General features: G+C 34.5%; 1 protein-coding gene across 10 annotated transcripts in view; it reads right to left on the minus strand.

Annotated features, from left to right (window-relative positions):
- The window catches only part of AGTPBP1 (ATP/GTP binding carboxypeptidase 1), a 157,625-nt gene that overhangs the window by 85,651 nt on the left and 58,832 nt on the right, over nt 1-13,142 (minus strand). For 5 of the 10 annotated variants that reach the window (XM_082696534.1, XM_082696538.1, XM_082696539.1 and 2 more), the window contains 3 exons: nt 8,794-8,831; nt 5,461-5,669; nt 3,289-3,466 (listed from right to left, as the gene is read on the minus strand). In XM_082696534.1, the coding sequence (XP_082552660.1) occupies nt 3,289-3,466; nt 5,461-5,669; nt 8,794-8,831 (425 nt within the window). The remainder of the gene's footprint in view (nt 1-3,288; nt 3,467-5,460; nt 5,670-8,793; nt 8,832-13,142) is intronic. The other 5 variants (XM_082696541.1, XM_082696543.1, XM_082696540.1 and 2 more) reach the window with 1 other exon arrangement.

A 13,142-nucleotide genomic window follows, 5' to 3' on the forward strand; every position in this document is an offset into this window, starting at 1 on the left:
AAAAATATTATCTGTCATTTATTCCCTCATGTTTGGTGAATTCACTGCACTAGAAGAAGTCAGCTTCCTCTACCTATGTGATTATTCTGTACACTGAATAAAGAACACTATAGGAAGATCCTATATCCTATCTCCCTCCTGTATTATCACCAGCTGTATCATATAGAACTCTCGCTGGCTTTCTACCAGTTACAACCACCGCTTAAACCCCCATAATCCTACACTGAGATACAGGAGAGAAAGGGACTCCAACTGCTCCCTGACTGTCCACCCGACTTAGGTGTTACTGGTGCCTCAACTTGGAGACATACATAACTGCATTCAAGAAGGGAGAGCAGAGAACTGGTGCTCTTCAATACATCCATACCTCCACCATGTACGGTGCATGTTCTACGTGTGAATCATGAGAATGTTTCTTTTACCTTGTTCTCACTTCTGGTACAGACTTTCCCCTATTCTTAACGTCTGTGGGTAATTTTATATCAATCGGAAAGAGAAACTAGACCACAGTTTTCACTTCACTATCTTACTCAGGTTTCAGACTGAGTTGTAGACTTTTAAAACCCTTTAAAGAAGTTTCTGAGGGGCGCCTGGGTGGCTCAGTGGGTTAAGCCGCTGCCTTCGGCTCAGGTCATGATCTCAGGGTCCTGGGATCGAGTCCCGCATCGGGCTCTCTGCTCAGTGGGGAGCCTGCTTCCCTCTCTCTCTCTCTGCCTGCCTCTCCATCTGCTTGTGATTTCTCTCTGTCAAATAAATAAATAAAATCTTTAAAAAAAAAAAAAAAAAAGAAGAAGTTTCTGAATAATCCATTTTGGTATTTTACATAGACTAAAGGTGTACTTTAATAATAAAATATTTTTAAAATAAAATCATAACAGTGTACTCTGTGATATATACTACTAATAAATCTGTATCAAGGATAATAAAACTAATTATAATTACCTGAAAATTCTCTTACATCACTTATTTCAAGTAATTACTTTTAAAGACAAATATAAAGAACTTTCCATTTTTCTTGCAAAATATTTATCAACTGATGAGAAAATACTTTAGAAATTGTAATAATAGTCTAGACTATATTCTCTTCCATTTAACTAGATCTTACCTCCCAAAATTCTACTTTTCCCCATACTAAAATTTCAACTCTTTCTTCTTTTACTATGTTCCCAATATTGTACTGAAATGGCAAACAGCCAACTTCTGATAATTTCATTATTTTTATTTAGGTAAGTCACATGCAAGTTTTGTTAAGCATAAACCATAATATTTTGGTTTCCTGTGTTGTTAATTTTTGCCATTCTACTGGCATAAGGTGATATCTCATTGTGGTTTTGATTTGTATTTTTCTGATGGCTAGTGATGTTGAACATTTTTTCATGTGTCTGTTAGCCATTTGTATGTTTTCTTTGGAGAGGTATCTGAACCTTCTTACACTGTCAGTGGGAATGCAAGGTAGTACAGCCACTCTGGAAAATAGTATGGAGGTTCCCCAAGACACTACTAGGGATTTACCCTAAAGATACAGACATAGTGAAAAGAAGGCATAGTGGCACATGCAGCCCAATGTTCATAGCAGCAATGTCCACGACAGACAAACTTTGGAAGGAGCCAAGATGTCCTTCAACAGATGAATGGATAAAGAAGATGTGGTTCATATATACAATGGGATATTACTCAGCCATCAGAAGGGATGAATATCCACCATTTGCACTGACTTGGATGGAACTGGAGGAGATTATGCTAAGTAAAATAAGTCAAGCAGAGAAAGACAATTATCATACAGTTTCACTCATACATGAATCATAAGGAACAGCATGGAAAACAACAGGAAAGGGAGGGAAAACTAAATGGGAAGAAATCAGGGAGGTAGACAAATCCTGAGAGACTCTGGACCCTGGGGACCAAACTGAGGGTTACAGAAGGGAGGAGGGTGGGGGAATGGGATAACCAGATGATTGGTATTAAGGAGGGCACATGAGGTGATGAGCACTGGGTATTATATGCATCTAATGAATTGCTGAACACGACATCAAAAACTAATGACATACTATATGCTGGCTAATTGAACATAATAATAAAAAAATAAAAAATTTAAAAAATTTTTAAAAAAAGAAAAATATTGGTAAGTGGTTTTCTATTTTCACCTTCCCTTTTCCCAAGCATTATAATACTGTGCATATTTATATGCAAATTCTGAATCATTAGAAAACACTGCTGTGAACCATATGCACTAATATTAAAACTTTTTCTTAGGACAACTATGAATTTACATAAGGAAACTAATCCTGATAATAGAAATTGTAAAATTTTTAAGTATTATTTAAATAGCTGAACCTTACTGCAGTAGATAGAAATTACTCTGTTAATTTGGACTAGTAATTTTTTATGCTTCTTAAAGTACATATTACCTTCTCTTTTCAATTTTTTAATCAGTGAGTCATCTGTTAAGTTCTTTCTTGCCACAGAAATTTCATGGGAATATGTAGAAACTCTATGAAGAGAGATGAATTATTTTATAATAAAAAATGAGTGCAGGGGCACCTGGGTGGCAAAGACATTTAAGCCACCGACTCCTGGTTTTGGCTGAGGTTGTGACCTCAAGGTCCTAAGATTGAGCCCTGTGTCAATCTCTAGGCTCTGCACTTCCCTTCTTCAATCAATAAGATTTTTTTTTTTTAAATCATATTTTTGGGGGTGCCTGGGTGGCTCAGTGGGTTAAAGCCTCTGCCTTCGGCTCAGGTCATGATCCCAGGGTCCTGGGATCGAGCCCTGCATTGGGCTCTCTGCTCAGCAGGGAGCCTGATTCCCCCTCTCTTTCTCTGTCTGCCTCTCTGCGTACTTGTGATCTCTATCAAATAAATAAATAAATAAAAATTTTTGAAAAAATAAAAAATCATATTTTTGGTCACTAGGTATTCTTAACTTGAAAAAAAATGAAGTTCACCAGAAAGTTATAAATGTAAGCCCAAATATAATTACCTAAATATTTAATGTTTACACTCTTATCCTTTGAAAATTTATGTAAACTATGAAATAATGTTCCTATGTAATGCTTAAATTTTTTCAAATTCAAATTTACATAAATATAACACATTCTATACTATTGCCCTTAATTATCAGATCTCAATTTCTTATATTTGAAGAAATATTTAACTAAAATATAATGTGAAATTTTCTTGTGCTTATTAATGTGCCTTCTTTTGCTGAAGAACTAGAAATGAGGAAAAAAAGTCAACAGTCACACAATTCCAAGACCACTGAAAGCCAGCGGGAAACATACGGTCTTACCTTCTGGCGGCAAACTGTAGAGCTGGGCCACAGGCCCAGTCACAGGAATAACTGGCAGCTGGAAATGGAAAGAACTTTTAATCGTTGGGAGTGGCAGGCGATTTTTAGGAAAACACTTCCTCATTATCAGACTAGAGGTGTTGACAAGGGGATCAAGGGTCCTGACTGCCAAACATTCCTGTTTTTTAAGAAAAAGAAAAAAAAGATCAAAGATATTATGCCCTTGGTGAATAACTGAATCAACTTTACTTCATAAAGTAATACATCAATAATTTTCAAGAGACAAATACCACAAAAACCTCTATTTTAATGTAATATGATTATAAAATACCTCTGATAATTCAGAAGTATCTCTTCATAAGTAAGAACTTCATATGGCAAATTTAATAATACTCTTCCTAAAATACTTTAAGCAGAAAACAGTACCATCTTTGGTCCCCGAAGTCACCAAAGTCTATGAGTCCTGCTTTGTCCCTGGTTTCAGTTACCCATGGTCAACTGTGGCCCAGCACTGATGATCTTCCTATGACCTCAGGTCAATACTAGCCCTAATGCTACAACACAACATACCTACAGCATTTCACCTCACTTCATATCATCACAGACATTTTATCTTCTCACATAATCACTGTACGGATGAGTACGGTACAATAAGATATTTTGGGAGAGAGGGACCACATTCACTTAACTTTCATGACAGTATACTGTTACAGTTGTTCTGTTTTACTGTTAGTTGTTAATCTGTTACTGAGCCTCATTAATAAATCAAACTTGGTCACAGATATGTGTGTTTAAGAAAACACACATTGTATATATGAGGCGAAGTACCATCCAAGGCTTCAGGCATCTAAGATCCAAGGGATCTTGGACCGTATTCCCCACAGATAAGGGGGGACTACTATGCTAAGTAGTATCTATGAGTGACCTACAAAACAGTTAGCAAGCCAAGGCACAAAATAAAAATTCTTTTTAATTTAAGGGAAGATGAAAAAAAACATTAACTAAAAAAGACAGTAAGAAAGGAATAAGAAATAAGGAATGTGCACTGGCTGAGCTTTTCTCAGAACTGTATCAGTTATCATATAGCACCTTTAATAAGCTAACTCTTCAACTTATAAAAAATAGTCTGAATACCATGATTTTAAGTGCAAAGAGTTTAATATGCTGTCCTGGAATCCAATCTTGACAAGGGCTAATAGACAGGGGATTTGAACTTGTAACATACAACACTATAATTTTTATTATTATTGACAACTGGCATTTAGATAGCATTTTCATATCCCATAAAATTTTCAATACAAACTTTCACATCTGACCTGTCAGAACAGATGAGAAACTAAGGCTCAGAAATGTTAAGTGGCATAAACAAGGTCACCCAACTCTTCCTGATATATCAATTATACATGACTGCCTACATTAGGAATAGTAAAAACAAGTGCATATGATTGACCTAGAATAGAAAAAGATTAAGGTAAACATCAATTGTGTTTTCAGGTACCATGTAAAAAGAGACTGCTGTGTGTAAGACCAGGAGGGCACAACTAAGATGAGTGGCTACAGTTTTAAAAAGACAGATTTCCTTCTAATAATTATAACCTTCTAAAAACAAAATGGTTGCATTGTAACATCCCCATTGTCCAGGGCTGACAGTCTCCTTGCTAAAGATACTGTTAAGAAGGTTTATTATTAAGATGGCCGGCAGAACTAAAATTCCTAACTCCAGGTTTCACTCTTGTACTTTCTCTGTGTAAAAATGCTCTATCCAGAAAGAAGACCCTGACAATGTTCCCAAACAAGAGAACTGCCTTACACTGCAGTTGTAAAGGACCCATAAATATCTTATGAGGGGAACATGTAAAACTGAGTACAGCCAACTGCACATCTTAGAAAACATGGCTATACAGATTCCCCTCCTGCCCACTGGATGGATTTATACAACCCCCTTTCACGTAAAATCTCATATTGCAGAGATATGCACGGAGCCCTTTCTCCAACTCAGTCTGAGGAGGTCACGTGTGAAAGGTTTATTATGCCTTTTGGTTTTCAGATTTTTTTCTTAAATATATTTATCATACTTTTTTGAGTATTTATAAGAAATACTAAGTTTTCTTAAGAACCAAATAATATCATTAACACATAACCACAATAATAGGAAGAAAATTAAGAACTCACTTGTGAAGTGTTATACAGAATTTTCATGCCATTGGCATCTATAAATGCTTTCCTTCCCAACTTGATGTTTGTAACACTTTTTAAACTCTGTAAAATTCCTTTCCGAATGAGCATGTTTCTATGCCGGTTATCATGGCGGTGCCAATCTACATAAATTGTTAAAAGGACCTGGACATATCCTCTGTCTACAGCTCTTCTGGCGTTTGTTTCTTTAACAAAAGAAAATTGAGAAAGAACATTTTTTAAATGACAAGAGAAAATGGTAGAATAAATTAAATTTAAATTATCACAATACTGTAATGAGTTACCTTTTTTTTTCAAAAAAATATACATAGCAGACACATATTTAAATGTTTTTTTCCTCTGACAAAATAAATGAAAAGTCCCAGATGGCAAACTACATTACCATTGTTTTAACTTCTATTATAAACCTTGTTTCCACTGAAATTAACTCTATTGAACTGTAGCTTCCATTACAAACTGTATATATTTCCACTAAAATCAAATGCTTTGATTACCTCCACAATTATATAAATATCCATGCCATAATAACACTAAGTTAAAAATACTTATAAAACTTTTAGTAAATGAAATGTAAGAACCACTTTACTGTTTTCTGGTCATTAATTATCTAATGCAATAAAAACTAGATTAAAGAGGTTTCTTTTGTAAATGGTTGGTTTTACTGGGGTAGAATTAACAGAAATCCACAAATCTGATGTTTTATTAAAGTGTTAATATTTTAGATTATTAATCAAAAGGGGAGATTTCACTAAAGTGGACGTAGGGAAATCCTACCACAGCAACCTCCTGAGCCCGTACAACACTGGTGGGCCAATGATAGGAACACAAACTGATGGGGATTACCAATCCATCCAAGCTTGTTTAGTTACAAAGAAACTCCAACTCTCCTTAACCTAAATTTACCCTGGCTCATGGCATAAGCACCAAGATAACGTAAAGGGAAGGCTCTGCTACTTTTAGTTACCTGAAAGAATTACTACAGCTTCCAAATTGCTAATATGTACCTAAAACATAAAGATGTAGAGATTAACAAACTATTAATGCTCTTTCAGAAATCCTGTTCTGACTTCAGGGAGCTGGAAAAAATTCACAGGGTGGGAAGAGGGGCTTTCTTATATAAAAGCTTTTAAAACCTCTTCTGCGTCTTCAAGAGCTAGATGGCCAAGGCTGTGGCTATTTACACAATCTGGTCAACAGTTCCGACTAACAGCAGTTTCCTGTATCTTAAAGGAATATACACTTCGTTTACACCACCTGGAGCATATAAGCCTTCAGTTTACTGGTTATGACTATGATTTTCTTAAAAGACACTATGAGCCTAAATGGTATTTATGTGAAATATTTAAATTCTTATTAAAGGTCAAATAAGAAACTTGCCCATAACTCAAACATAGGTGCTAAATGAAGAGATGTTGAACAGAGCTATCTGCAATCTGCAACTGAGCACAACTAAAAAGTTTAGTGAAGGGGTCTTTTTTCCTGTGCTCAGGACACCTAACTCACTATCAGCCTATGTCTCTTCTTCCCTCTCCAGTTAAAAGACAACTCAGGTTCCCCTTTAGACTGCAGCATCTCATCTATACTCTAGCGTTGTCCCTAAGGCTGCCTGTCCCTCTGCACTGTGTACGTATACAGAGGTTCTTTGCTTTATACTTGCTCAGGGATATTTTGGTAGCATCATTTATCCTTTTGTTTTTCTCTTCTCATTTAACCTTTTAAAGTAAGTAATTGCCCCCTCCCAGAAAGCAGTTAAAAAAAAAAAAAATCAATGAATGAGAATGTTCCAAAATGCCCCAGTACACTTAAAAATATGCAAGTGTTACTAAACATTATCTTGCATTATTAAATTTTTATTCTATTTAGTGCCATGTGCCCTAAAAAAACATACCTGATATAAATTAGACGCATCCTACTGGTCGGTTACTTTTTTTACCTGACAAAGTAAAACAGGTATGTTTTTCCACCATCCTCCTTTGAAGGAGGAGGGAGTAAAAGGAAAACTATGATACCAGATTATCCAATTCCTATATATAGTTGAAATTTATGAGGGTTTTAGAGTTTTTACTAACTTAGTGATTTTGTCATCAGTGATTCTGAAAATTAGTAACTTCAGTTGTAATAGCTATTTTAATCTACTCTAAATCAAAAATATATGCCTATATTAATTTAAAAATTAATCTTTAAATGACCATTTGAACCGCAAAGTCAGGGCACAATAAAGCCAGGCTACAAACATCTTTTAAAATTAATCCAAGTACTATTCTCTGATCTTGGTCTGAAGTTTATCACATCATACATGAAAATAAAACTACATGGCTCATCTAATTGAGTCCCACACATTTCATTTCAAAGATAAAACTCTTAACTGAATTTTATATACTCTGGTATAGAATACTAATACCTAAGATGACTTTTTAAATTTAATGCATGTAATAAATCATTACTTTACCAAATACCAGATTTTCAATCAATCATTCGCTACAATTCAAATGAACAATTCTGGTCATTCAAATTTAAGGGCAAGTTGGTCTCACCATTGATAGACAGTTTTTGGGAAAAATAACATTAAAAGCCATCATATCCTTGGGTCTATATATTACTGTGGTTAAGATGTTAATTTAATCAACCAATGAGAATGGAAGTGCTAACAAAAGTTAATATTTAAACCACAGATACTGAATACCCTGGAGAGAGAGAACATATAATACAGATAAATTGCTCTCCAAAGGAATCATATCAAAAGACACATTTACTCCAAAGCTTCAATTCTAAAGATAAAGAACACAGTTCCTTTAGTTTTTAAATGAACTTAGTAAATTATAAATTTACATTAATAGTCATTTTTTAATGCTTGAAACTTGAACTTGATAGAAATAAAACTTCTAATAAGTGGTTTCTAAATAACAATCATGTGTGTTCAATATACAGTAGTTGTTCACAATATACTTCATAGTAAATATCCCCAATATCATGTTAGCTTCATTTTTTAAAAGATGACACTTACATAAGATTTACATGTTACTTGTCTCTATTAACAGGACTTTATATTTCTATAACTGAACTTATAAAAAGGAAATTAATGTAGAATAAATTATATAAATGTACTATATTATAGCTCAATAAATGTAAAGGACATTAGCTATGATGTGTATCAATCAAGTATATGAAAAGACAGAATCAACTTTGACATTAATTATAACAAGCTAGCTTTGTAACTACAGACTAAATCTACATTTCCAGTTTCTTTAACATATTAGACAGAATACTCGGAAAAATAGTATCTAGTATTTCTAGTATTTAAAAACTTACTTGATTTTAGCAATGCAGCAAGAGTGTCTAAAGCAACCCTGTCAATATGAGAAAACACAAACAACAACAAAACTAGTAAAATTAATCTACAATAGTAAATTTATACAGTCTTTTCAGATAATTATTATCTATTCCAAAAGTCATTCCTATTATAGTCAATTACATATGGTGTTTCTCTGATGCATCTCTCTCTTCAGGTTAAAATTGGGTATGAGGAAGACTGAAATTTTAACAGGCAAGTATCAAAAAAAATATTTTTAAGGAAAAATAAAAAACACTGTTTAAGTCTTTATATAGGAGATTAGATATATAGAATCAATTATTGTACTTGTATCTGACCCTGACAGAATTCACAAAATAGCAGTATTAAGAATCAGAGGCCCTGATTCATAAAATATTAAAACAAAAACAAGTTTTAACACAAAATTCATAACTACAAAATTCTACAGACACTCTTAGCTATCTAACTTTAAAGAATTTTAGCTCTATCAAGCAATAATCCTAATATTCAAGGTCGTAGCAAATGTAAAATATTTTGGAACTAAGAGGTTTGGGGAGAAGTAGGAGCCCTTAACATTTTTCAACCATAAGGCACCAAAGAGAATAATGAACCCAATTAATATCTCAAAAACTCTTACTGCCCATTAGAGGACAAGGAATCACCCATAAACTTAAAAGTTCTTATATTTTCTTTGAACATAAATATACAATATGCACAGTGAAATCAACTGCCATTACTTAGCTTTAAAAATGTGCAAAACATCACTGTGGAAAATCTAAAATTCAAACATTTAAAAAAAAGTAAGTCACTGAGGAAATGGTACTTAATTTCAGTAACTTTAAAAATCTAAAAATGTAAGGCTACAGATTACAGTACCTGTTATGATGGAGATATCAACAACTATAATTTGCATAAAAATACACACTTTGTCAAATGTAAGCATGTCACTCATCATTAAGCATTTGTTGAATGCCTACTAGACACTAACAATGGCAGGTTCTTCGTTGGTATAAAATTAGAAAACTTATCTCTTCCAAAAACAATTTTACAAACTAGATAATGTGATAAAATATACACACCTATGAAAAAGCTGCTCAAGAAATTAAAACAAAAAACAATGAAGTACAAGCCACACACACTAGTGTGTTTGGAAACACAGCATGACAGAGTGTTTAACAGCAAAGAGCACAATTGACCAGAAGACTGAAGATGGATGCTAGTTCACAGTAAAACCTGCAACGACTGTCTAGAATTAGGCACAGAGTAAGTGCTCATTTATAATAAATGCTCATTAATGCTACCCTCTAGAGCAAGTCATTAACAGCTATGCTTTGGTTTACTGACACAAATAAAGCAATTATACAAACCTTTATTTAAGATAGCATTCATAAAAAGAAAAATAAAAGTATATGCTTTAAAGAAACATTACAAATTCAAACCTGGAACTTTCTCAAAACAATGTGAAGTTCTTGTAATGGTGAGTTAAAAGTAAATGAAAACTATGAAATTACATACTGACTTTTCATGGCACTAAATTATCAGTAAGAAAGTTTCCATTACCTTACAATTATGCACTAAAATTTACCTAAGATTTACAACCATGAGCATAAGGATAGCTTTGAAATTGGTCAAAATTAAACACAGAACTAAAGGGATCTTCCAAGTGAAACAGCAATACAAAATAAGAAATAGAAGAGAAGATTGGATAAATGCCAGAAATAGTTACAGATACCTTACATATGGGGTTTCTAGTTTATTTTTTTATAAGGATTTTTATTTATTAGATAAAGAGACAGAGAACACAAGCAGGGGCGTGGCAGGCAGAGAAAGAAGCAGGTTCCCTGCTGAGCAGGGAGCTCAATGCAGGACTTGATTCCAGGATCCTGGGACCATGACCTAAGCTGAAGGCAGACGCTTAACCGACTGAGCCACCCAGGTGTCTCTGAATGAAATTTCTAATTTAATTCTTTTTTTTCCCCTAGCTTAATTCTTAAAACAATCCAGGTCCATAGAACGGGCACATTTTATGAATAAAGAAACAAAAGATTTCAAAATACAATATGCCTAGGGTCCCATAAAAATGAGATGCTATGGAAAAAGAATAATAAAAGTCTCCTGTTGTGAAGGAAACTTTCAAAATCAGAAATATCAGTCTCTGCCAAAGAGAGGTTGAAGTCCTAACCCCCAATACCTCAGAACGTGACCTTATTTGGAAAGAGGGTCACTGCAGATGTAATTAGTTAAAATGAAGTCATACTGGAATACGTGGCCATTAATCCATTATGACTGGTGGTGAAGAGGAAACTATCTGAAGACAGACACACAAGGAGAGAACCTCATGCGAGCATAGAGGCGGAGGTTGAAATGCTGCAGCTCCAAGCCAACAAACACCAGAGATTGCCAGCAAACCACCAGCCAGAAAGAAGCAAGGAAGGATTCTCCCTAAAGGTTCCAGAGAGAGCACTGGCTCTGCTGACAGGTTAACTTGGATCTCTAGCCTCCAGAACTGTAAGACAACACATTTCTATAATTTTAAGCCACCGAATTTGTACTAGGTACTTTGCTATGATTGCTCTAGGAAACAAATACAATCACTTGGATGCAATCAGTTGCAATGAATTTACAGGATTTTCCCACCTACAGTTAAGACTGTTTTCAAAATTTTAAATATCTTAGAGTGCTTTTAGAAATAGTCTTACTCCCTGGTTGATAGTAGTTTAAAATGTATTTGAACCAAATAAAGTGATTCTGACAGCTTCTAATCCTTAAACTACATGTTTTTGGGTTGATGGTTATTCTTTAACACTGGCAAAACTAGGATGTTAACCCAATTCTTTCTGACTCCAAAGCTCGTCATGCTTGTTTTACAGCTGCACTAGATTAAAAGAAATTATGAAGGGGCACCTGGGTGGCTCAGTCGGTTGGGTGTCTGCCTTGGCTCAGGTTGTGATGCCAGAGTCCTGGGATCAAGCCCCAGCCTGGGCTCCCTGCTTGGCAAAGAACCTATTTCTCCCTCTCCCTCTGCCTAGTGTGCCTAGGCCTCACTCCCCCTGCTAGTGTGCTCTCTCTGTCAAAAGAATAAATAAAATCTTAAAAAAAAAAAGAAAAGAAAAGAAATTATGAAATTTGGTGCAAAGTCACTTGACATTTTTTTACCAAAATGTTATTTAAAATGTATTTTTAGGGACACCTGAGTGGCCCAGTTGGTTAAGACACTGCCTTTGGCTCAGGTCATGATTCCAGGGTCTTAGGATTGAGTCCTGCATCAGGCTCCTTATTCGGCAGGGAGCCTGCTTCTCTCTCCACCTCTGCCACTCTGCCTGCTTGTGCACGCTCTTTCTCTCTCTGACAAATAAATAAAATCTTTTTAAAAAATAATAAAATAAAATAAATTTTTTAAAACTTCAGTACAAAAAAATTTCTGAAATTCTCTGACAGTTATAAGCCAGGACAAATTTATAAAAAGGAACAGAAGAATTTTAGAATAACAAATTTATCAAAATACACAGTCCATATTATGTTAATACATAATACTATTTTATATTTCCTCATATATTTTTCATATATTTTTCCAATCTTTCTATGTCCCACACAGAATAATACAACCAACAACTGCTTAAAAAGCACCTTGTAGCTTATTCATTTGGGAGCAGAGAAGGAAGAAGAAGAGCTTCAGCTCCAGGTACTTAGGAAAGCTGTATCTGCTTTAAATTGCAGGGGAGGGGGGTGTCAAGCCTTAAGGGGACATTCAAGAAGAACCCATTACTTCCTGGATTCCCTCCATCTGGATTAACAGTGTTTAAATCCAAAACCTAAATTGGAAAGGAAAGGACATCTTCAAAGGCAGCATCATCCTTCAAACATAAATAATATGTATAATAAATAATAACCCTAATCTTATTCCACTAAGCACAGGGCATTGTTTTAGGGGAGGAAAAACAGCAAAAAGAGTGTTCCAGATGTCAAGATTTTTTAATTAAGGGAGAGACCCTAAGATTCTTAAAAATGATAGAGAGCAAGATACAGATGTTTGATCAATGAATCTTTTGTTCTTTTTAAGGTAAAAACAAAGAAAAAAATTTTCTTTTTTAAATATAAATACAGGAAGGAATGAAGGGATAATTCAGATAGCTCTATTCTTTTCTCAGGAGTTTAGACCCATTGATTTCTGCCTAATTTTGGATATATCCCCATACTGTATATTATAATGGCACTTGTGAAATGTTCTGTTTCTCCCAGAAACATTATACTAGATTTGGTAACTGGTTAGAATAGGCTAATATACACCTTAAGAATGAGATCGTAACCACTAGATAAAAAAACAAATTAAGAAGTACATTACAGGTCA

The sequence above is a fragment of the Mustela nivalis genome (assembly GCF_964662115.1).
Source record: "Mustela nivalis genome assembly, chromosome: 13".
NCBI lineage: Eukaryota > Metazoa > Chordata > Mammalia > Carnivora > Mustelidae > Mustela > Mustela nivalis.